At 41.8% G+C, this 22,673-nt stretch overlaps 1 protein-coding gene across 3 annotated transcripts in view; it reads right to left on the minus strand.

Moving 5' to 3' along the window:
* wdfy3 (WD repeat and FYVE domain containing 3) overlaps positions 1-22,673 on the minus strand; it is a 407,868-nt gene that overhangs the window by 333,012 nt on the left and 52,183 nt on the right. For all 3 annotated transcript variants that reach the window (XM_041187506.1, XM_041187499.1, XM_041187492.1), the window contains exon 2: positions 15,692-15,901. In XM_041187506.1, coding sequence (XP_041043440.1) covers positions 15,692-15,871 — 180 coding nt within the window. In that variant the 5' untranslated portion in view covers positions 15,872-15,901. The remainder of the gene's footprint in view (positions 1-15,691; positions 15,902-22,673) is intronic.

The following is a 22,673-nucleotide window of genomic DNA, read 5'->3' on the forward strand; positions in this document are numbered from 1 at the left end:
TACTTCTAAGTAGGTGGGTATATTCCATGAATTTTCATTTCAGATGAAGAAAGAATCTTGATGATTCCACCAAGTTATTAATAATTTTGTTCAAGAAGGTATGTAGTCTGCTCTTTAGTTCCATGGCACATTGTCAAGGGAAGGGTGCTAAATTAGCCTCTATCTTCTTGAATCCTTTTGTCCAAAAAGAGTCTACAATACAAGACAAATGTAGCAGATGGAGACCATAAGTATACAGGTGGAATTGGTTTACCAATCACTTACAGGAAAGGAAAAACAAAAATAGCTGGAAAGCAGGTCTGACAGCATCTGCAGTTAACGTTTCGAGTCCGTATGACTCTTCATCAGAACTAAAGAAAAATAGAAATGAGGTGAAATATAAGCTGTTTAAGGGGGGGTGAGACAGGTTGAGATGGATAGAGGGCCAGTGATAGGTGGAGGCAAAGAAGAGATTGACAAAGATGTCATAGACAAATGGATAAAGGGGTGTTGACAGTGGTGATATTAGCCAATGGTGACATTAAGGGTAGAAAGCAGGACGAGCGAGTGACAGATGGCCCTAGTGGGGGTGGGGTAGGGGGAAGGGACGAAGTAGGCTAAAAGGTGGAGATAAAACAATGGGTGGGAATAAATTTTAAAATAATAATAAATAGGTGGGAAAAGAAAAATATATTTTAAAAATATATAAATTATTAGAAAAAAGGGGGATCAGAAAGGGGGTGGGGATGGAGGAAGGAGTTCATGATCTGAAGTTGTTAATTCCATAAGGCTGTAAAGTGCCTAATCAGAAGATGAGGTGCTGTTCCTCCAGTTTGCGTTACTGAAGTATGCAGTATTTTGCTTTTAACTTACAGACACAAAGCTCTATTTGTTTCAATATACTTTGGCCCAGAACTTCCATTCCCCAGGGGGGAAACATAACCCAGAGGATGCACTGAGAGACCTCCCAGAATTTCCCAGGCCAAGACTGCACAGGAATTGCCCGGTAAGTTTAAACTTACGATGGGCAATTACCCTGCACCTGGAACCATCCGGAACTCTGATTTAAATCGGAAATTTCAGATGGTTCCAACTCTCTTAGCAGAATAGTTACCCAGGAAAAAAATGAGAAGAATTAAAACCAATTCTAACACCTGGGTAACTATGGTACTGACCACCCACCACACTCCCCTGACTATCCCACCAACTACCCCCCATGACTCCCCCAGCCCCCAAAAACCCCTGCACCCCGACAATCCCCTACCCCGATTCACCCACCCACCCTGCTCCTGCCCCATCTCAACATGCCACACCCCCCCACCCTGACTCACCCCTTCCCCCAACCCCGTAAAAAACGCGAGGAGTACTCAGCAGGTCAGGCAGCATATGTGAAGTGAAACACATTCAGGTTGCTGACCTTTCATCAGAGCTGGAAAAATCTTTAGATGCAATGGGTTGTAAACAAGTACAAAGGTGGGGAAAGAGGAGAGATAAGAAATGAACAAAAGGGAAGGTCTGTGCTACAGTGGAAGGCAGGAGAGATTAAATGACAAAATGGATGTTGCTGCAAGGTAAAACAGGATGGTAATGGGACAAGACACAAAAGATGGGTCTAAAAGAGGTGTAAATGGGAAAACACCAACAGCTGCAGTCTGAAAAAATGTGGGCAGAGTTATGATCTGAAATTGTTGAATTCAATGTGTCTGTAAACTGCATAATCAAAAGTGTACATGCTGTTCCTCAAGCTTACTTTGAGTTTTACTGGAACAACGATGGAGACCAAAGTCAGAGTGGGAGGAAAGCAGAGAATTAAAATGGCAGGTGACCGCAAGTATGAGGTCACATTTAGGGACTGAATGGAGACATCCTGCAAAGCAATTATCCCAGCTGCGTTCGGTACCCCCAGTGTGGAGGGGACCATGTTGAGAGTAGTGAATACAGTATACTAAATCGAAAGAAGTACAAATAAATCACTTTCATCTTCAAGGATCATTTCTCATTTGGATGGTGAGAACTAATTTTGTTATTTTGTAAAGTCTGAATATTAACTTCCTATCCAAGGCTGATATGAAATGCCATCGTAATTTTGTGTGTAGTGCACCCATACACTGAGCATGCTCCAAGGTGAGGTTGCCTTCCACATTGATAAATGCGGGCATACAAGAAAAGTGTTGAACTGGCTTCAACACAGCCTTTGGAAAAATTTGCATCCTATAAAAGTCTTATGAAGTGTGCGTTCATTCCTTCATAAGCCTTCATTTCTTACATTCTGAATTTTAAAACGGTTGCTCAATATTTTTCTCTTTAATACTGTACCTCTAAAATGCATATGTTTTTGTGCTTTGTATAGCAATATTTTTATATTTCCAAGATGATCTCCCATGATGTTATAAATAGGCAGTCATGGCAAAAAACAATTTTTGGGTGAAAGAGTTTGAGGGTGAAGGATAACTTGCCCAAGAGTGGTGGGGGAACAAAAAGCTTGGGGGGTGGGGGGGCTGGAGAGAAGAGAGAGGTAAAGGAACAGAAGGAAGATAAGGAGCTGGGGGAGAGTCATTACAGCACAGGGGGGCACCACATGCAGGCCATCAAATCTATTCCAGTTCTCTGGAGGGCAATCCAGTCAGTCCCACTACCCTGCTCTCTCCCCGTAAACATGAAAGATTATTTCCTTCGAGTGTCCATCCAAATTGTTCACTGGTCTCAGGTTCCTCTACCCTCGTAGGCAGCGAGCTCAAGGTCATGTCCAATAATTATATTAAAAAGTTCTTCTTTCCGGAAACTTTAAATCTGTGTGTGTCTGGTCCTTGTATCACAGAATCACAGTGCAGAAGAGGTCCTTCGGCCCATCAAGTCTGCACTGACACATGAGGAACACCTGACCTACCAATTACCAGCACTCGGCCCATAGCCTTGCCAAGTGCTCATCCAGGTACTTTTTAAGGATGTGAGGCAAACCGCCTACATCACCCGCCTAGGCAGCGCATTCCAGACCGTCACCACCCTCTGCGTAAAAAAGCTTTTCCTCACATCCTCGCTAAACCTCCTGCCCCTCACCTTGAACTTATGTCCCCACGTGACTGACCCTTCAACTAAGGGGAACAGCTGCTCTCTATCCACCCTGTCCATGCCCCTCATAACCTTGTATACCTCGTTCAGGTCGCCTCTCAGTCTTCTCTGTTCAACGAAAACAACCCCCAAGTCTATCCAACCTCTCTTCATAACTTAAATGTAACATCCCAGGCAACATCCTGGTGAATCTCCTCTGCACCCACTCCAGTGGAATCACATCCTTCCTATAATGTGGTGACCAGAACTGCACACAGTACTCCAGCTGTGGCCTCACCAAGGCTCTATACAACTCCAACATGGCCTCCCTACTTTTGCAATCTATGCCTCGATTGATAAAGGCAAGTGTCCCATATGCCTTTTTCACCACCCCACTAACATGCCTCTCCAGCCTTCAGAGATCAATGGACACACATGCCAAGGTCCCTCAAAACTTCCTAGTGTCATGCCATTCATTGAATACTTCCATGTCAAATTACTCCTTCCAAAGTCTATCACCTCACATTTTTCAGGGTTAAATTCCATCTGCCACTTATCTGCCATTTGACCATCCCATCTATATCTTCCTGTAGCCCAAGACACTCAACCTCACTGTTAACCACCCGGCCAATCTTTGTGTCATCCGCAAACTTACTAATCATATCCCCCACATAGTCATCTATGTCGTTTAAATAAATGACAAATAATAGGGGGCCCAGCACAGATCCCTGTGGTACGCCACTGGACACGGGCTTCCAGTCACTAGAACAGCCTTCTGTCATCACCCTCTGTCTCCTACAACTAAGCCAATTTTGAATGCACCTTATCAAATTATTCTGTATCCCATGTGCATTTGCCTTCTTTATAAGTCTCCCATGTGTGACCTTGTCAAAGGCTTTGCTGAAATCCATATAAACTACATTAAGTGCACTACCCTCATCTACACATCTGGTCACCTCCTCAAAGAATTCAATCAAATTTGTTAGGCATGACCTCCCTCTGACAAAGCCATGCTGACTATCCCTGATCAAACCTTGCCTCTCCAAGTGGAGATACACTCCTTCAGAATTTTCTCCAATAGCTTCCCTACCGCTGATGTGACTCTCACTGGTCTGTAGTTCCCTGGATTATCTCTACAACCCTTGTAAATAGCGGAACCACATTAGCTGTTCTCCAGTCCTCTAGTCCCTCCCCCGTGGCCAGAGAGGAATTAAAAATTTGCGTCAGAGCCCGTACGATCTCCTCCCTTGCCTCCCTCAGCAGCCTGGGACCTGTAGATTTGTCCACTTTTAAGCCTGCCAGCACCTCCAATACCTTGTCACTCCCTATATTAATTTGCTCAAGAGCCTTACAGTCCCTCTCTCCGAGTTCCATACCTTCATCCCCATTCGCTTGGTTGAAGACGGATGTGAAGTATTCATTCAAAACTCTACCAATGTCCTCTGGCTCCACTGAATACCCACTTGGTCCCTAATGGGCCCTTACTCTTTCCCTGGTTATCCTCTTCCCATTGATAGACTTGAAGAAAATCTTGGGGTTTTCCCTACCTTTACCAGCCAAAGCTTTCTCATATCTCCTCCTTGCTCTCCTAATTGCTTTCTTAAGCTCCACCATGCACTTTCTGTACTCCACTAATGCCTCCACTGATTTGCTCCCCTTGTACCTGCTAAAAGCCTCTCTTTTTCTTCTCATCATATCCTGAATATCTCTGGTCATCCATGGTTCTCTGGGCTTGTTACTCCTTCTTATTACCCTAGAGGGAACATGTTGAGCCTGTACTCTCCCCCATTTCCTTTTTGAACGCCCCCCCCCCCACTGCTCTTCTGTAGATTTCCCCACAAATAGCTGTTCCCAATCCAACTTGGCCAGATCCTGCCTTATTTTATTAAAATCTGCTCTCCCCTAATCCAAAACATTTTTTTGCAACTTGTCTATTTCTTTGTCCATAACAAGCTTAAATTGTACCATGTTGTGGTCGCTATTACTAAAATGCTCCCCCAACACCTCAGCCACCTGTCTGGCTTCATTCCCCAGAATTAGGTCCAGCATTGTGCCGTCCCTTGTTGGACCCTCTACATATTGACCTAAAAAGTTCTCCTGTACACATTTCAAGAAATCCACTCCATCCAAGCCCTTAACACTATGTCTATTCAATTAATGTTGGGAAAGTTGAAATCACCTAATATAATTACCCTATTGTTGTTGTTTTTACACACCTCCGTGAATTGTGCACATATTTGCTCCTCAATTTCGCACTGACTATCTGGGGGGGGGGGGGGGTTGATATTAAACACCTAACAATGTGGCTTCCCCCTTTTTATTCATAAACTCCACTCACAAAGCTTCATTCGATGCCACCCCCAAGATATCATCTCTCCTGACTGCAGTACCTGACTCCTTAACTAAATGCATCCTCCTCTTTTACCCCCTCCCCTGTCTCGCCTGAAGATTCTATATCCCTGAATGTTGAGCTGCCAATCCTGCCCCTCCCTCAACCACGTCTCTGTGACGGCTACTATCATAATTCCACGTGTCAATCCTCACCCTTAACTCATCCACTTTACCTGTAATACTCCTGGCATTAAAGTAGAGGCCATCCAGCCTTACCTTACTCTCTTGAAACTTAATGCAGCTGTACTCCCTCTGAATTGATTGTTTTACTGTATTATGATGTGTCCCTATTCTGCTAACATTGTGTCCCCTCCCCCTGCCAAATTAGTTTGAACTCCTCCCAAAAGCACTAGCAAACCCGCCTGCAAGGATGTTCGTCCCACTCTGGTTCAGATGTAGACCGTCCCATTAGTACAGGTCCTACTGATTTGCAAGCGGGACCCCAGGGGACTCCTGAACTACCTGCCTGTTTCTCTTGGACTGCCTGGTGGTCACCCATTCCCTTCAGCTGCGGTGTGACACCTCTCCAAACGTGCTATCCACGATGCTCTCAGACTCACAGATGCCCCACAGTGTCCCCAGCCGCCGTTCCAGCTCTGAAACCTGAGCTTCCAGGAGCTGCAGCTGGACACACTCCCTGCACACATGCTGGTCCCGAGCACTGGAAATGTTCCCAGCTTCCCACATGAAGCATACCATGTCTTTGAGCTGCAATTTACGCTGTATGAGAAAAGTGTGCTGAAAGTGTTGTTCCCTTTACATTTGGTATTCTTGCAAATCATCCTGATGAGTACAAGATGAAAAGCTTTGACAAAAAATGCCTCTTTTTCAGCAATACTCACCCATTACTGTTGGTGTGGGTGGGGGGTGACAAATCAAGTGGGAGAGATGTGTTGGTTAACTATGTCAACTCCCATTTAATTGTTCAGAGTGGTTCGTGGGGTGGAGGTGGGCCTATTTTACTGCTTTGTATTGAGAGGGGATTTGAATTGCACAAGATCCCATTTTGGTACTCATAGCAACAAAAGAAATAAGAGGAGTAGGCCATTCAGTCCGTCGAGCCTGTTCTGCCATTCAAACAGATCATTGCTGATCATCCATTTCTATATCATTTTTCCCCACTATCCCTATATCCCTTAATGTCTCCAGAAATCCATCGATTTTGGTTTTGAATATGCTCAATGATTGAGCTTCGATAGGCCTCTGGGGTAGAGAATTCCAAAGGTTCATCACCCTCTGAGTGAAGAAATTCCTCATCTCAGTCTTAAATGGTCTTGCCCTTTACTCTGTGTCTCTGGTTCTAGACTCACCAGCCAGGCGAAACATCCTATTCACATCTACCTGTCATGTTCTGTAAGGATTTTGTAAGTTTCATTGAGATCGCCTTTCACTCTTCAAAACTCTAGGGAATACAGGCCCAGTTTCCTTATTCTCTCCTTGTAAAACAGTATGTGAGAGCATATGAGGGTAGCAGTGGGGAATTAGTGATTTCTATGCTAGATAACATTTTGATGCTCAGTGAAGGTTGGCTGATATATACTAGGTCCCATTATTCCTCAGCTGGCGTGAGCTGTGCCAGGTAAGATTGTTGCTTAGTTTTTGGGTATGAGTTGAACTGATAAAATTTCACGAATCGATTGGAAGTTTGTTGCTGACTTTCCAATGTCACTACTATTCTTCCTGGTACAAGCTGTGGGGGCCAAGTTTCACATCAAGTAGCAGACTGCTGTCCAGACTTCAAAGCTCATAACAGTCATGCCGACATGAGTACATCACTGGTGTATCCTATCCTGTATTAACTTAAAAGAGCTATCAAAATGGCAATCAGAATGACAGGACATCCGATGTTGCACAGAGAATGAAAAACCCTACAAATATGTGGGAGATGATGAATTATCTAACAATTAAGCTATAAGGCAGTAACAGTTTTTTTTTAACAAAATGAGATAGTAAGCTATTGAAAAATACACTGAGTCTGTCACATTATGTCAGTTGAGTCTCAGCATACTTAAGCTACAAAACATACCCTAACAGTGGCAGCTACAGGCACAAGACTGAAGGTATGTTGCAATCACTCACCATTCTTAATATGCAATTTTAGGAATAAAATAGACTCTTTGGAAGATTCAAAGATGTATTTTTTGATATAATCACACCATTCTAAAATGTACAAAATATTGTTCTGCTGTCAAAGCATTTAGTCTACTCCTTGAAAGAAAGCTTTCAATTTTCATGAATAAATGTATTGCAATCTGAAGGTTCTTCCTTATGTTCCATACTTTGATATTAGAAAGTAATTTATTTCCATGAAAAATAATTTATAGGCATAAAATTTATTTGAACTCTTCTATTTACTGGTTGTTTGCGCTTCATCAGTGGTTCAAAAGGCTAATTTTATATTTCCAAAACAACAAATACAATCATTGGTCGGAAACTTGCACACCAAATTTAAAACATTTCTGGTGGGTTTTCAAGCTCCCAGAGTTGATAAGGTAGATATGGATGCAGAATGTCCTGCATCGAATCATCAGTTACCCAACCAGAAAAAAAAATCTTTTGTTTATTAAACTATCAGATGTTTGCCCCTAGTAACCCAGAGAGAAGTGCTGATTACTATTTGCAAGAACTCTCTGACTTCAATCCTAAATTAGTCTTTTGCAAATTTGAACACCATAGCCCCTGCCACAACTTAACTTGTATTATTTGGATTATCTGTTCTACACTGTTAGTTAGCTAGTTTATTTATATTACCAGATTTCTTTTTAGTCACCTTTTTCCTCGGTTTAAGTTTCTTCACTACATTCTTATAATTTAATGTCCATTTCAGTCATTAATTTTAATAACCCAACAGAAATTTTGCTTACTTGGCAGAGAAACAGTCAGAAGGTTTGTTGTTTTTAAACAACTAGCAATCCTTTTGATTTAACTGAATTAATGCTGAATGTACTTTTCTTATGCTACCCTGTGTATTGTTTCCTACATTACAGCAGTGACTACACTTCAAAAGTCCTTGAATGACTCGAAGTGCTGTGGGATGCTCTGAGGTAATGAAAAGTGCCATATAAATGCAATCTTTCTTTTCCTTTCCAATTTCAGCATATATATATTGCTGAAGAAACAATGACATTATACTTCCTATATTAGAAGACAGAATGAATCTCAATGTGTTATACTGAAACACATGCTGCGTGGAACCTTTTGCCCTCCCCCGTGACAAGCTTGGTGACAGGAAAGCATTTAATCAGGCAGGATGGTGGCAGATGGGGACTTCTCCACCTTCCTACTTCTGCCCCGATTAAGTCTGTGGTGGCAATTAATACCCACTTAAGGGCCCCATGCTGCCGCCACTGGTATTAACCCAGTGGCGGGCAGGGGATTTGTCATGCTGTGAGCACGACAAGCAAGCCCATGCTTGCAGGCTTCCCTCAGTGCCTGACCAAGGAATCAGAAAGTTGGGGGGGCCCACTGAGACATCACCTACCTTTGCTGCCAACAGCACCCCCTCCTACCATTACTCACCTGTGGCATGGAATCCAGGCTTGATCCTTGGGCTCAGGCCGGCACCGTACCAGCAGCAGCCACGGCCTCCTCGACGGCACTGCAATTCAATAGAGCTGCCAGCCTCCAACTGGCCGGCAGCTGTCGACAGGTGGGACTTCCGCTCCCAGGTCCTTAATCCCAGGAGAAGGCCAACTGCTGGCCTGTCAAGTGCCTGAGTGAAATGGTATGCTGCAGGCCTTCCCTAAAAAAGGTGATGCAGGAGCTAGCCAGTTCTTCAGCCAACGGCTGAGGCGCCACTGTTTTCAGGCAACGCCTTCAAATTAATTCAATCAGATATAAATCCAAGCATTGCAATATACTTTAGGCAAGTAAGCCACAATAATTTTTAGCCAGAATACCTTTGCTGCATTAAGCACAATTCTGCCAAATATTCACGTAATCTAAACAAATCATATCAAAGCAACTGTATTCCCTTTCACATTGCAGAGTCAATCATTATGAAACATTTGTGCATTGCATTATGATACAGTAGTCACCCACAACATACAAGTTCAAGAATTATTTATACACTTTCTTCCCTTGTTTGTGATTATCACATAACTAATAAACCAAATTAGTTGCAAGGCTATTTTACCAAAATAGGATTGTTGTTTCAGTTATTAATACTCATCGCCCAAATCCAGCTGGATTAGGATAATTGAGAGTAGGAACTGGCTGCAGGAAGGTTCAACAATATCCTGAGGCATAAATCATGTGATTATGCACGTACAAACCGTTATGTAGACTACAAGGGCAACAATTTATCCTAATATAGCTTTTCTCATTGACTTTGGTTTCCTTGCAGAGGTTATGGTTCCAGCTAGCAGTCAACATCCAATATCCTTACCTAAGTGGCCACCATTCACATGTGAGCCTTGACAATTAGTGCATACAGAGTATTTGACAGCGGAGATCAGCACTGCAAATCATGGGGTCAGCTAACAGCCACATATTCACATTTACAGGCAAAGGGGTAGCAATCAGCAGTGGGAATCCTAGGCATATTTTACTTGTGCAAACCAGGCATGCTGTAACTCATAACAAAAACAGAATTACCTGGAAAAACTCAGCAGGTCTGGCAGCATCGGCGGAGAAGAAAAGAGTTGACGTTTCTAGTCCTCATGACCCTTCGACAGAACTTGCGTTCGAGTCCAAGAAAGAGTTGAAATATAAGCTGGTTTAAGGTGTGTGTGTGGGGGGCGGAGAGATAGAGAGACAAAGACGTGGGGGGGGGGGGTGTGGTTGTAGGGACAAACAAGCAGTGATAGAAGCAGATCATCAAAAGATGTCAACGACAATAGTACAATAGAACACATAGGTGTTAAAATTAAAGTTGGTGATATTATCTAAACGAATGTGCTAATTAAGAATGGATGGTAGGGCACTCAAGGTATAGCTCTAGTGGGGTTTTTTTTTTATATAATGGAAATAGGTGGGAAAAGGAAAATCTTCATAATTTATTGGAAAAAAAAGGGAAGGGGGAAACAGAAAGGGGGTGGGGATGGGGGAGGGAGCTTACGACCTAAAGTTGTTGAATTCAATATTCAGTCCGGAAGGCTGTAAAGTCCCTAGTCGGAAGATGAGGTGTTGTTCCTCCAGTTTGCGTTGGGCTTCACTCAACACCTCATCTTCCGACTAGGGACTTTACAGCCTTCCGGACTGAATATTGAATTCAACAACTTTAGGTCGTAAGCTCCCTCCCCCATCCCCACCCCCTTTCTGTTTCCCCCTTCCCTTTTTTTTCCAATAAATTATAAAGATTTTCCTTTTCCCACCTATTTCCATTATATAAAAAAAACCCACTAGAGCTATACCTTGAGTGCCCTACCATCCATTCTTAATTAGCACATTCGTTTAGATAATATCACCAACTTTAATTTTAACACCTATGTGTTCTATTGTACTATTGTCGTTGACATCTTTTGATGATCTGCTTCTATCACTGCTTGTTTGTCCCTACAACCACACCCCCCCCCCCACCTCTTTGTCTCTCTATCTCTCCGCCCCCCACACACACACCTTAACCAGCTTATATTTCAGCTCTTTCTTGGACTCGAACGCAAGTTCTGTCGAAGGGTCATGAGGACTTGAAACGTCAACTCTTTTCTTCTCCGCCGATGCTGCCAGACCTGCTGAGTTTTTCCAGATAATTCTGTTTTTGTTTTGGATTTCCAGCATCTGCAGTTTTTTTGTTTTTATGCTGTAACTCATTACAGCAAGCCAATTGTTCCCCAGATTAAGATCAGCTAACTTGACACATACAGATGATCATCCCTGGGGCTTTCTTTGTTTTTGTGCTCAATGGACAAGAGACACTGGCATGAGACCCCCACTCCTATCTAACTGCTTTGAAGATAAAAATTAAAAACGTTTTTCATTCTATGACAGCCTAGGCTTAGTGATAGAATGATTGCTTCTGAGTCAAAGTCATGAATTCAAGAATTGTTTCAGGTCTTGATAATATAACCGAGGGTAACACTTCAGTACAGAATTGAGGGGTGCCATATTGTTGAAGGTGCTGTACTTTCACTATGCTGTTGAATTGACGCCATATCTGCCCAGTCAGATGGGCATAAAAGACTCCATGGTGCCGTTTGAAGAGAAGAAGTTTCTCACAGGGCCCTGGGCAAGAGTTATCCCTCAAGAAACATAACAAAAAATGGATTAACTGGTCATTCATCTTATTGCTATTTATGAGATCTTGTTGTAAACAAACTTATGGCCCCATTAACTTATGTAGTAGTGGAAACATTTCAAAGTGATTCATTGACAACAAGGGCTTTTGAATATCCTGAATACCGGAAACGCATTATATAAATGCAAGTTTGTGCTTTCTTTTTATTCTTGGTATCTCAAGGCTATCATATAATCACAGAATGGTTACAGCACAGGAAGTTGACATTTGGTCTGCTACATCCGTGAAGGCTCTTAGCAGGAGCAACTCAGCTAGCCCGATAGCCAGCCCTGCAAATTTTCTCTCTTCCAGGTGCTAATCCAATTCCCTTTTGAAAACATCAACTGAATCTGCCTCCAATACAATCTTAGGCAGTGCATTCCATATCCTAATCACTCACTGTGTAAATATATTGCCATTCATGTTGCCAATCTTTCGCCAATCACCTTAAATCAGTATCCTCTGGTTCTCAATCCTTTCACCAATGGGAACAAATTTTCCCCTATCTACTGCCTGGACCCCTCATGATTTTGAAAAGCTATCAAATCACCCCTCAATCTTCCCTTCCCTAAGGAGTACAACTCCAGCTTCTCCAATCTACCCACATAACTGAAGTCTTTCAACCCTGGAACCATTCTCATAAAACTTTTCTGTACCCTCTCTAAAGCCTTCATACCCCTCAGAAAGTGGGTTGCCAGAATCATATACAATACTCCAGCTAAGCCTGAACCAGTTTTTTTTAAATATATGAAGGCTCATCATAACAACCTTACTTTTGTACCCTATGCCTCTTAAAAAGCCCAGGATCCCCTCTCCCTTTTTAACCACTTTCTCAAAGCTACCCTGCCACCTTCAATGATGTGTGCACACAAACCCTTAGGTATAGGTCTTTATTCCTGCACCCCCTTTAGAATTGGAAACTTTATTTTACATTACCTCTCCTCAATTTTCCTACCAAAATATTTCACTTACACTTCTCTGTATTAAATTTCATTGACCATGTGACTGCCCATTTCACCAGCCTATCTACGTTCTCTTAAGTCTATCACTATCCTCCCCACAGTTCACAATACTTCCAAGTTTTATGTCATCTGTAAAATTTGAAATTGTGCTCTGTACACCTAAGTCTAGGTCCTTAATATATATCTCAAGAAAATGACCCCAGGGAACCTGTGTAACTTCCTCCAATCCAAAAAACAATCCTTCACCGCTATTGTTTCCTGTCACTCAGCCAACTTTGTACCATACTGCCACTTTTCATTTTATTCTACGGGTTTCCAACTTTGTTGTGTCTTGTGTAGCACTTTATCAAACACCATACGAACATCAACTACATTACCATCATCAACCCTCTCTGGTACCTCATCAAAAAACTCAGTTAAGTTGGATAAACATGATTTGCCTTTAACAAGTCGGTGCCAGCTTTTGTTAGTTAATCCACACTTGTCTGAGCGATGTTAATTTTGCCTCAGATTATCGTTTCCAAAGGCTTTCCCAACACTCAGGTTAAAATGACAGGCCCGTAGTTCCAATACTTTAGAATAAACGAACAATCTACAAAAACATGCAACATGACAAAATGTTTTCAGAATCCTAAAACATTATGATGCACAAATTCTGTTAAGATGAAGCAAATTTTCTTCTAGCATTCATAAGAGAAAGAAAATGAAACAGATAGTACACAAGAGGACAGTGACACACAATTCAGCATAAATTTATCAATGTAATCTATTCATGAGGCAGTCTGTGAACATAGGTGCTGCCTGCGGTAACGTCAACCAAACTAAAAATTTCTATAGGTATGTAAAGAGAAAAAGATTGGTAAGACAAATGTAGGTCCCTTACAGTTAGAAACAGGGGAATTTATAATGGGGAACAAAGAAATGGCTGACCAACTAAATAGATATTTTGGTTCTGTCTTCACAAAGGAGAACACAAATAACATGCCAGAAATGTTGGGGAACACAGGGCTTAGTGAGAGGGAGGAATTGAAAGAAATCAGTATTAGTAAGGAAATGGTGTTGGGGAAATTCATGGGATTGAAGGCCGATAAATCCCCAGGGCCTGATAATCTATATCCCAGAATGGCCCTAGAAATAGTGAATGCATTAGTGGTCATCTTCCGAGATTCTCTAAACTCTGGAACAGTTCCAACAGATTGCAGGGTAGCTAATGTAACCCCACTATTTAAAAAAGGAGGTTGAGAGAAAACAGAGAATTATAGACCAGTCAGCCGACATCAGTAGTGGGGAAAACTCTAGAGTCCATTATAAAAGATTTAACAGCTGAGCACTTGGAAAACAGTGGCAGAATCGGACAGAGCCAGCATGGATTTACAAAAGGGAAACCATACTTGACAAATCTGCTGGAATTTTTTGAGGATGTAACAAGTAGAGTTGAGCCAGTGGATGTGGTTTATTTGGACTTTCAGAAGGCTTTCGACAAAGAGATTAGTGTGTAAAATTAAAGTGCATGGAATTGGGGGTAGTGTATTGAGATGGATAGAAAACTGGTTGGCAGACAGGAAACAAAGAGTAGGAATAAACGGGTCTTTTTCCAAATGGCAGGCAGTCACTAGTGGGATACCGCAGGGATCGGTGCTGGGACCCCAGCTATTCACAATATAAATGATTTAGATGAGGGAATTAAATATATCTCCAAATTTGCAGATGACACAAAGCTGGGTGGGGGTGGTGAGCTGTGAGGGGGATGCAGAGATGTTTCAGTGTGATTTGGACAAGCTGAGTGAGTGGGCAAATGCATGGCAGATGCAGGATAATGTGGATAAATGCGAGGTTATCCACTTTGGTAGCAAAAACAGGAAGGCAGATTATCTGAATGGCTATAAATTGAGAGAGGGGAATGTGCAACGAGACCTGGGTGTCCTCGTACACCAGTCGCTAAGAGTAAGCATGCAGGTACAGCAGGCAGTAAAGAAGGCAAATGGTATGGTGGCCTTCATAGCCAGAGGATTCGAGTACAGGAGCAGGGATGTCTTGCTGCAATTATACAGAGCCTTGGTGAGACCACACCTGGAATAGTGTGTGCAGTTTTGGTCTCCTTATTTGAAGAAGGATGTTCTTGCTAAAGAAGGAGTGCAGCAAAGGTTTACCAGACTAATTCCTGGGATGGCGGGACCGACATATGAGGAGAGATTGAGTTGGTTAGGATTATATTCACTGGAGTTCAGAAGAATGTGGGGGGATCTCATAGAAACCTATGAAATCCTAACAGGACTAGACAGGGTAGATGCAGGAAGATTGTTCCTGATGGTGGGGGAGTCCAGAACCAGAGGTCACAATCTGAGGTTATGGGGTAGACCATTTAGGACTGAGATGAGGAAAAATTTCTTCACCCAGAGAGCTGTGAGCCTGTGGAATTTGCTACCACAGAAAGTAGTTGAGGCCAAAACAATGAATGTTTTCAGAAAGGTGTTAGATATAGCTCTTGGGGCGAAAGGGATCAAAGGATATGGGGAGAAAACGGGAGCAGGCTATTGAGTTGGATGAGCAGCCATGATCATAATGAATGGCAGAGCAGGCTCGAAGGACCGAGTGGCCTACTCCTGCTCCTATTTTCTATGTTTGTATGTTTCTAGTACTGCCTGGGAAAAGTAAATAACCCTGAAAGCAAGCCGAACCTCAGTACACTCTCTAATCATCCCTTACAGATTACAAGCTATGTTAATGGTGTGCAGGCATGTCTAAGAGAATCAACCAAGGCTTAAGGAGCTCATCACATTCGTGGGCAGAAACAATCAACAATTATAAAATTGAACAGTTACAAAGAGTCATGTTAGACTTGAAACGTTAACTCTATTTCTCTCCACAGATGCTGCCAGACATGCTGAGTTTTTTGTGCACTTTGTTTTTATTCCAGATCTCCAGCATTTTGTTTTTATTTTAACATAAAATTCCTTAGTTATTAATCTTTCTTTCAATTCTGCCCCGGTTACAATTGCTGAAGGCCAGGCTGCTCTTGCCTAAAGATCAAGGTTTTACCTGACCAGCAGCTACCACTACTTCCCTCTACCAGTGCTAACTGGATACCTGTACTCACCCTGTTGAAAACGGGCAACATCATGTACAGCTTTTCCTCCTGTTCCTTCTGTGTCATGTGCCGTGGTGAATGACACAGTTCCATGAAGAGGCGACGCAAATGCATAAGGCCAAGTGCATTATCCTGAGGACTACATTCTTCCTGCCGTGGACGGCCCATGATCCTCTTCACCATGTTCATTTTCTCAGCTTCCTGAAAACACAGCCAACCCTGTTAGATAACAGTTTTAGTGTTAGTGTTTGCATCAGAACAAGCATAACATTTAAATAGTTTTATTATATGATGGGGATGGGGGTTTGAGAAAGCTCACTCAAAATTAAGTTAAAAAATTACCTTGCAACATGCTTATTAGACTTCCCCCTCCCAACACAAAATATACTCAAAATAATCAATTAAAATATCTAATACGCAACAGGACATTGTAGAAAATTTGCCAGCTTCATTATTCTGACCAAGTTCTCACTAAATAGCTGATCATAGAACTTCAATTCCTGGCTCCCAAGTGAACTGTTAACAGTTCTCCTTTATCAGGTACAGTCCTCCTCCCCTTCAAATCTTCTGACATCACCCACCACCCACCCCCACCCCCAAAACACACATGCTTGAGCCCTCTCATTTAACAAATTACCGCCCCATCCCTCTCCAAAGTTGACCTCATTCTCATTTCTCAAATCCATGTCCACCTTTCATGTAACTAAATGTTTGAACCCCTCCAATCAGGTTTCCATCCCTGTCAAAACACAAGCAGTCCTAAATGATATCCTATGTGACTGGAAAGTACACTCATCCTGCTTGGATCATCTGCAGCTTTCGACAGGGTTGACCACATCATCCTTCTCCAATGCCTCCACCACCAGCCCCCACCCCAATCATCCAACTGGGTGAGTGCACCCTCTGGTTCCAATTCTATTTATCCAGTTGTGGCCAAAAACTAGCGCCAGCTAACTCCCTTCCCATTTCTGCATCGTAACCTCTGGAGACCCCAAGGATCTATTCTCATCCCACTCCCATATCGCATCTACATCCTACCTTTTAGCGGCACAATACCAAAACATAATGCCAAGTTCTGCATGTGTGCTGTATCACCCAGTTCTACCACACCAACCCCTCTTTTGCTATTTGCCCAATTTGTTCTGCTGTTTGACACCCAGTAGTGGATGAGCAGTAATTTACTCTGATCCGTGTCACTCCTCCCCCAGCCCTACAACACAGTTCTCTACGCTCCTCCAATTTTGACTTCTTGTGTATCCCCAGTTTTAACTACTCCATTTTTGATGGCCAGGTCTTCAACTGTTTGGACCCTAAATTCTGGAATTCCCTCCCTAAACCTCACCACGCCTCTTCCTCTCCCTCTTCTATTAAGATACTCCTTAAAACCTACCAGTTTGGTTAAGCTTTTGGCCACTTGTCTGATATATCTTTATGTGGCTCAGCGTCAAGCTTAGTTTGGTAAAGCACCTGAGGGCATTTTATTATGCTAAGGGTCATATAAGTGCAACTTATTGTTATTGTAAATATTGGGAAGAACAAAGCCATCGTCTTCAGTCCCAACCACAAATTCTGTTCTCTAGCCACGAACTCCATCCGTCTCCCTGGTCACTGTCCGAAGCTGAGCCAGACCTTTCATAACTTTGGTTTTGTACTTGACCCTCACATGAACTTCCAACACTGTATCTGCTCCATCACCCATTTACACTTCCATTATATTGTTGGTCTCCACCCCTGCTTTTTCATCTGCCACTGAAACCGTCACTCAGGCCTTTGTTACCTCTAGACTTGATTTAGCCCTCATCTTGCAGAAGCTCAAGGTTCGAATTCTCTAATGTTCTCCTAACTGACCTCAATCTAAATCAGTGCTTCCCAAACTATTTTCCAATGTGACCTCATTTTCACACTTGAAAAATAACACAATCCCTGATGCCAACAAAAGCAAAACAGCATTCAGTATATAATTATTAAAGTTCACGTATTAGATAAACATTTAGAAATAATTATTAAAAATCTTTAAATCCCAGCTCTTCAGCAATCAGGCCACGAACTCCCCTCTTCCAAACAACACAGCGGCCGCCGCCCCCACTCTTCAGCATCCCAACTGGCTGCACCGCCCACACTCCCTGCATGCCACCCCATGACCCCTCACCACCAAAATCCCCACAAAGAAACCTGGAGCACACCAAAGGAGGCATCCTCAACAGATTTAACCCAAAGCCGACTCCCTCAACACCCTCCATTTTCCACCCCTCACCCAGTCGATTCAAAATCAACCCTCATTCAACTCCCTGTGCTTAATTCTATTTCCCTGCATGTTTCCTAACCCTTTCTTGCTCACACATTTCCCCTTCTAGCTAAAAGTGAATAAATTGTGTCCAAAATCAATAACTCTATAAAATAGCAGCAGCATATATTAATCTAATGTCATGTCTAGTACAGGTATGTCACATTATGAACTTGCAGTCAATATTTTTAAAAATTGGGACACAAAATGCTGTTAAGTGGCTGCCACCAGCCATGAGACTTTTGGCATTTGGACTAAATTTCCAGCGAATACCTAATTAAATATGGACATAGGTGAGGGTGCCTCACAGCCATTTGTGAAAGTCACACATCCCATCGTTTATGGATGGGCCAACATCTAAACACTGTGAAGCTTCCAGACTGCCTGCCTCCATAATTCATACTAGACAAACTCAATGTCCACTATCAACTTCCCATTGTATTAAGGTGGCCTCCCCTATCCAAATTAGTTCTGTTGAGGAGTCATACGAACTCGAAACATTGACTGTGTTCCTCTCTGCAAATGCTGTCAGACCTGCTGAGTTTTTCCGGGTATTTTTGTTTTGGATTTCCAGCATCCACAGTTTTTTTGCTTTTACCCATCCAAATTAGACTTGATGGGCCTCAGAAGTGTTAACCCAGCTGTCATGGGATTGAATCTGGTTTCAGGGATTTCACCAATTACCCCAGGACCCAGCAGATCCATCAGAACCAGTCATCAGCCAATCTGAGAACCAGAATTTGAAACTAGCTGCATGCCATCCAGCAGCCAAAGTATTTAACCTGTTCCAGTTTCAAAGTTCACCTGAGAACTAGCATCCTGGATATTTGGCCACAGGAAACCTCACAACCTGCTGTGACCCCTTCGCTTTACAAGACTCTTACTTCAACTCATCAAATCCATTTTTAAAAAAATCACAGGCCTGCCACACGGGAGACCGGAAGTTGTAAATGGTAAAAGGCACTTAAGAGTCAATCACATTGCTGTGGGTCTGGACTCGCAAGCAAGCCAGACTGGACAGTGCTGAACCAGATGGGTTTTTACAGTAACTTCAAGATAATCATTACTGAAACTAGTTTTCTATTGCAGATTTATTAATTAATTTAATTTAAATTCTGCAGATGATTTGCCAGGATCTGAACTCATCTCCAGTTCACTAGTTCAGCCACCTGGATACTAGCCCAGTAATATTACGGCTAAGCTATTGTCCCAACTATTCAATGACACTAACTTTTTTCCCCCCCACATCTGGGTTCCACTACTGCACAAATATTTTCAAATATTTTTGCCATAGTGAGTGAACAGGTGGTTAATGGTGCAGACCAACATACAAAAGAACATCTGACTTGAGTACATTACATTATCTCGTCTAAGTTTCCTCAACAGAATTTAATACCATAGAAATTAAGGTTAAAAAGTGCTCCAAAGATCAAATGTGCTCAGTAACAGAAGTTTCTCATAATCAATACCCTTCAATAAAGCACAGAAAGTAATATTTTGAATCTGGGAGTATGTATTGAAGTGGTAGATATTTTGACCTTGATGAAACTTAAATAATTGAATAATGAAGCACAGAAACAGACATCGTATGTTTTCTTATTACGAACAATAAGTGATCAATGTTACAAAGCTCCCAAATTACGAGATCAAGTCAGAACGGTTCAGATATAAAGTCATAGACCTGAATCGTTAACTGTTTCTCTCTCCACAGATGCTGCCAGATCTGCTATATATTGCCAGCATTGTTGTTTTTGTTTCAGCATTATCCCAGTTTGGTTTGGTGCCGTAAAAGGTGATTACTGTTCTACTTCAGAAAATTTAGTCCTCAGTGAGCTTAAAGTTGATTTTCACTGAAACAACTGAACCTTCATTTCTCATGAATAATCAAGAAGCATCTTCTTTTGAAAAATCACCTGGTGTACTTAATCAACTGCATAAGCTGAAAAGCTTTTCAGCAAATAGCTTGCACACTCCAATGTTGAGTACCTGCATTTTCTTGGAAGTTAATGTACAAAAACATATTTTAGGATGCAACAAAAAATTTGGTCCAATTTTATATTTAAAAAGGTAATACAAGTTGCACATTTCAAGAGGAGGATTTGATACTCTAAGCATAGTTTACTGTATAGAAAGAAAAATAATTTCCATCCAATAGAGTACACAGATCTGCAAAAGCTTTTATTATGATTTAAAAAACATCCATCTCTGTGCTACATTAAATTTATACTCGTGCAAAAAATACTCAACAACTTCGGCTTCCAATTTGCAATCAGCGTCGAAGCAACTGCACACCCCGCTGACCTCAAAAGAAGTTGCCGATGAGATCTGGCAATCGTGGCATGGATTTCACTTTCCCCAAAGTTAGTGTAAATCAAACAACAAATCAAGGAGAGCTCCAGGCATCCAGCAAGTGATGTCATTAAGCAGGGTAATCACAGCAAACGAGTAAGTAAAAGTGCCAATTATCCATCACATTTTATAAACTGTTGCAGAGAGTGAAATAAAGATTGGGACACACTCATTAGCAGCTGAAATACTATTTTTAACAACTGCGCTTAAAAAGTTTGGAATTATCATGATGAAAAATTGACATTACACAAATTTAAAAATCAGATAACAGGGCCAAGAGATTGTTCAACAGTAATTATGATTTAGTACATATTAAAAGCCCAGTTACAATTCATCAAAGTGCAACTTTTCAGGGGTCTTTAACAGTGAAATTACAGCATAAAGGAGTAGCTTTCAGCTTCCTCATTAGTTCTTAAAGACTGCAGTCTACAGGGCTGCAACAGCGCACCCTATAGAGAAGCAGGGAGTCATCAATAATTTTTGGTATTTCCACATTTAACACCAGAATTGCCATCAGTTTCGCAGGATGATGTCAAATGCAGACAGTTTCGCCATCACTACAACCTTTTTTTTTAAAACCACACCTAGCAAATTACATCAGTGTCAACACGGCAACTCCAGCAACCAATGATCCAACTTGACTCAAAAGCACACTTGCGAACAAGGCAGTAAAATAACTCCTACAATTAAAACAGTTGCCCTTCACAACATGCATTTCGGTATTTCTTTTTGGGTGAGAGAATATAGAAAACATTCCTTGTACTCATAGCAAGCATACTGAGCCACACCTGAAGAACCAGGGCACTAATCAGTGATGACTGTTTTTTCAGTGATAAGCAAAGTTATTATTCTACCTAGCCAAATAGATGGCTGATTTGAAAATAAAATTTAATTGCTACAGTACAACAGCAGCAAGTGCATTTATGTAGCCCCTTTAGTGTCAAATATTGCCCCAATGCTCTTCAGAGGCATAATCAAAATCAAGACTGATTAGTAGCACATTACATTAGGGGTGGACAACAAATGTTAGCTTTGCCAGCAATGCTCACAACCCATAAAAGAAAACAAAAAATACACTGCGCAGAGAGGCTTCTGAAGCATCATACTATATTTAGACAGAATCTGACAGTGTACAGATTACAGTACAACACAAATACTTTTTTTGGGAAATAAGATATTCAGATTTGAGAACCAGCCAATATTTATGAAATCATTATAAATATAAGGTGACATTCAGCCCAAAAAGTGCATCAATGATATAAAACACAAGGCAAACTTTTAATATAATTCCAACTTTATCCCTCCAACTCCACCCTTCCATAAAGCGAATAAAATTTGTTGTACCCTCTTAGTGGGCTTCCCTAGATGTCCCAACATTGCCAGCTGAGAAAGGGAGATTTAGCTACAGCTCTAAAACAAGATGGCCAAGGAAATCTAATCCTTCTCAGCTCTCTCCCGATGAACTGCTGCAGAGTTTTCACCTTTCAAAACAGAAACTAGTTTGACGCATTAAACTGTACGTTTAAACTGCAATGCTCTTTTGGGAAACCAGAGTTTTACTGCTATAGTTTCACACAACTATTAAAACAAGGCCTTATGCAAGAGTTCCTATGTGCCAATATGACACTCGAAATTTCCACCTACCATCCCACCCCTGCCTCAGGTACGTTAATTTAAAAAGTTCCCTAAAGTAGTCCCTTAGACTTCCGTATTTTTGTTTTGTTTGACCTGTAAACAGGTGCATATTACAAGGACATAACACAATTGATTATATAATCCAGAACAGTAACAGCTTTTAAAATTGTATTGATTTTTTTAATCATTGTCAGTGCAGGCCTTTAAGGGATGGTAGCAGTGGCGTGCACTTCAATAAAATGCTCACTTCTCCATTGAGAAGCAAGGTTAAGATCCCAGATTGGCGATGGAAGATCAGCAGCAAATCTCAAGAATTTTTTTAAAACTGCAGTCGATATGGGATCCAGATGACAAATTGCCTAAGTTGCACTCTCCTGGGTTATGATGTTACACAAACTCCCTGATGAGAACACATTTTCTTGCAATCACTCTTAGCGCTATTCTTTATGTGACAGGCCATAACTTCCGATGGAGCGGCAATTAAGGCGGATCACCACTCCTCTAGAAAGTACTTGCCTGTAAATCAAGGCAATCCTTTCTCGCCACATCTTTCAACTCAGGCGGGTGAGATCTATGTAGCGCAGCTCGCTCCTGGGGCCTACTGTTGAATGCAGCTTAGTGGCAGGTAAGTAAGCCAGGAACCACCCCTCCCCTTTTTTTTAAAACGGCACTAGCTGCCTTAAGCCAACTAAGTTTAAAGGTCAATCCAGGTTTAAAAGACAA

Source organism: Carcharodon carcharias, chromosome 1, assembly GCF_017639515.1.
Source record: "Carcharodon carcharias isolate sCarCar2 chromosome 1, sCarCar2.pri, whole genome shotgun sequence".
Taxonomy (NCBI): domain Eukaryota; kingdom Metazoa; phylum Chordata; class Chondrichthyes; order Lamniformes; family Lamnidae; genus Carcharodon; species Carcharodon carcharias.